Raw genomic sequence first — 1,885 nt, forward strand, 5'->3', positions numbered from 1 at the left:
CTCTGATCTGGAGAATCCCTTCCTCGATGTCGTCCATTTGTCGGTAGAGGGCTTTGCAGTTGACCTGGGGCTTCCTCAGACATCGAGGTTTAGCCTGAGAACTTTCCTTTCCAACTTTCCTCTCTGATCCAGACTGTCTTTTCGGCGCCATTTGGGTCATATTCTTCTCTTTATAGAAAGTGTCCTCTGCCTTGCTAATCATGTCAAGCCTTTTCATGTCCAGGAGTCCGATTTTCGTATCCTGGGCCAAGGCCTCTTCTTGGAGTTTTTCAAGTTCCAAGATGGCCTCCATCTTTTCAAACTACATTGTCTCAAGCTCCTCCTTCATCTCAGCAAGCTCGAATTCAAGTTGGACTACCTTCCTCGTCATTTCATTGATCTTTCCATTGGCCATTTGTGCTACAATACTTTCGGTTCCTTTTGTCAAACCGAGGACCTCATTTTGCTTCAGAGAGAGCTCATTCTCCAGGCGGAGGATCTCTCTATCCCTCCGGAGGTTGTGGGCTTTACCGTCCTCCAACTCCCTCCTTTTGTCAGCTAATTCTTCCCTGCATAGATCGAGCTGCTTCCAATTTTCTTGGGCCATCTTTTTCTCAACGGTAAGGACTTGCAATTGATTTTCCAAACCATTCCTCTGGAAGATCAGGTCCTCGCTTTCCTTCTGTAGACTTTCGATGCTATTCTGCTTCCTTCTATTATCTTCTCGCAATTTCTTCAAGTCTTCATTTTTCTTGAGTAGTTCATTTTTCATTTCGGTTAGACTGTTTTCCTGCTGCTGCAGATCTCGACGCAACGTTTCCTTTTCCATGTCGAGAACTGCGACCGTGTTTTCCAAAATGATGAGGGAGGAGTCTTTGTCCTCGTTCTCTCTTCTTAGCGTCTCTGTCTCCTGCGCCTTCAGCGCTATCGCTCTTCTGAGCTCTTCCATTTCGGCTGGCATTGAGAGGAGTTGCCTATCCTTCTCATGATTGAGACGTTCCAGTTCTGTTATACTGCGTGCCAGCTTCGTTCCTTCTTCAGTCAGGCCCTCTACCTTTTTTCTCAGTTCGTCTGCTAATCGAACCCTCTCTTCGAGCTCTTCCTGAAGCGTCGAGATGATTGCATTTATCTGGATTGCTCCCTGGGTCGTTTGGCTGGGTAAATGCGATGTCTCTTCACAAGCTGAAACAGAGACGTCTTCACTAGCCGATTTTTCGTCTTCTTCACAGTCTTGCTGATCGTCGTTCATATCGTCGTGCACATCTTCATTCATACTGTCGTCCATATCATCATTTAAATGCTTGTCCTCTTCAGTTATGGCCAGCGACGGACAGTTGTCCAGAGCCATAAAATCATTGAAGAAACGGACAATATCCATGCAGAATCCAAGAAGCATGAATACTTCAATGGATAGCACAACAAGATTGATATAGACAGCTTTCTCGCGGGGGAATCCGGCCGCGAAAGCAAAGCACTGGTTAAGCACTAACGAAAGCAAAGTTAGAAACATCTTTGGCTTGATGCAGACCATCTCTGTTTGCTTTAACCCTCGATTTCAAAACCGACACATGAGTGACGCGTCAGGATTCCGGAGCCATTGTGGTCTCCGCCGAAGCTGCTTCTGTCTCCTGTTTTCGGGGATTCTTGAGGATTCCTTGGAGTCGGGGATTCTTGAGGATTCCTGGTTATGTCCAGTGAGTGGGAATATTCAGAACAATTAGAATTCCAGAATCCCCACCAGTGTTGCCAAAGCGCGGAGAAACGACCAAAAGTGCGGAGAAGATTCGAGGGGGAGTCATTGAATGCAGAGCCGAGGTCTGCACTCCTCATGTATGCGGCGCTGTAGGTCCGCATATAGATTTATGCTTTTAAGACTTTTTTCATTAATAAAATGATTTAAATTATA

General features: G+C 46.0%; 1 protein-coding gene across 1 annotated transcript; it reads right to left on the reverse strand.

Moving 5' to 3' along the window:
- Nucleotides 1–301: 301 nt before the first annotated feature.
- Nucleotides 302–1,510, reverse strand: LOC135208372 (paramyosin, long form-like). Its single transcript, XM_064240473.1, has one exon. The coding sequence runs from the start codon at nt 1,508–1,510 to the stop codon at nt 302–304; it is 1,209 nt and encodes a 402-aa protein (XP_064096543.1).
- Between the last annotated feature and the right edge of the window lie 375 nt (nt 1,511–1,885).

This window comes from Macrobrachium nipponense, chromosome 35, assembly GCF_015104395.2.
Source record: "Macrobrachium nipponense isolate FS-2020 chromosome 35, ASM1510439v2, whole genome shotgun sequence".
NCBI lineage: Eukaryota > Metazoa > Arthropoda > Malacostraca > Decapoda > Palaemonidae > Macrobrachium > Macrobrachium nipponense.

Excerpts from the sequence above, each read along its gene's own strand:
- LOC135208372 (XM_064240473.1), bottom strand. The coding sequence starts at position 1,510 with ATGGTCTGCATCAAGCCAAAGATGTTTCTAACTTTGCTTTCGTTAGTG.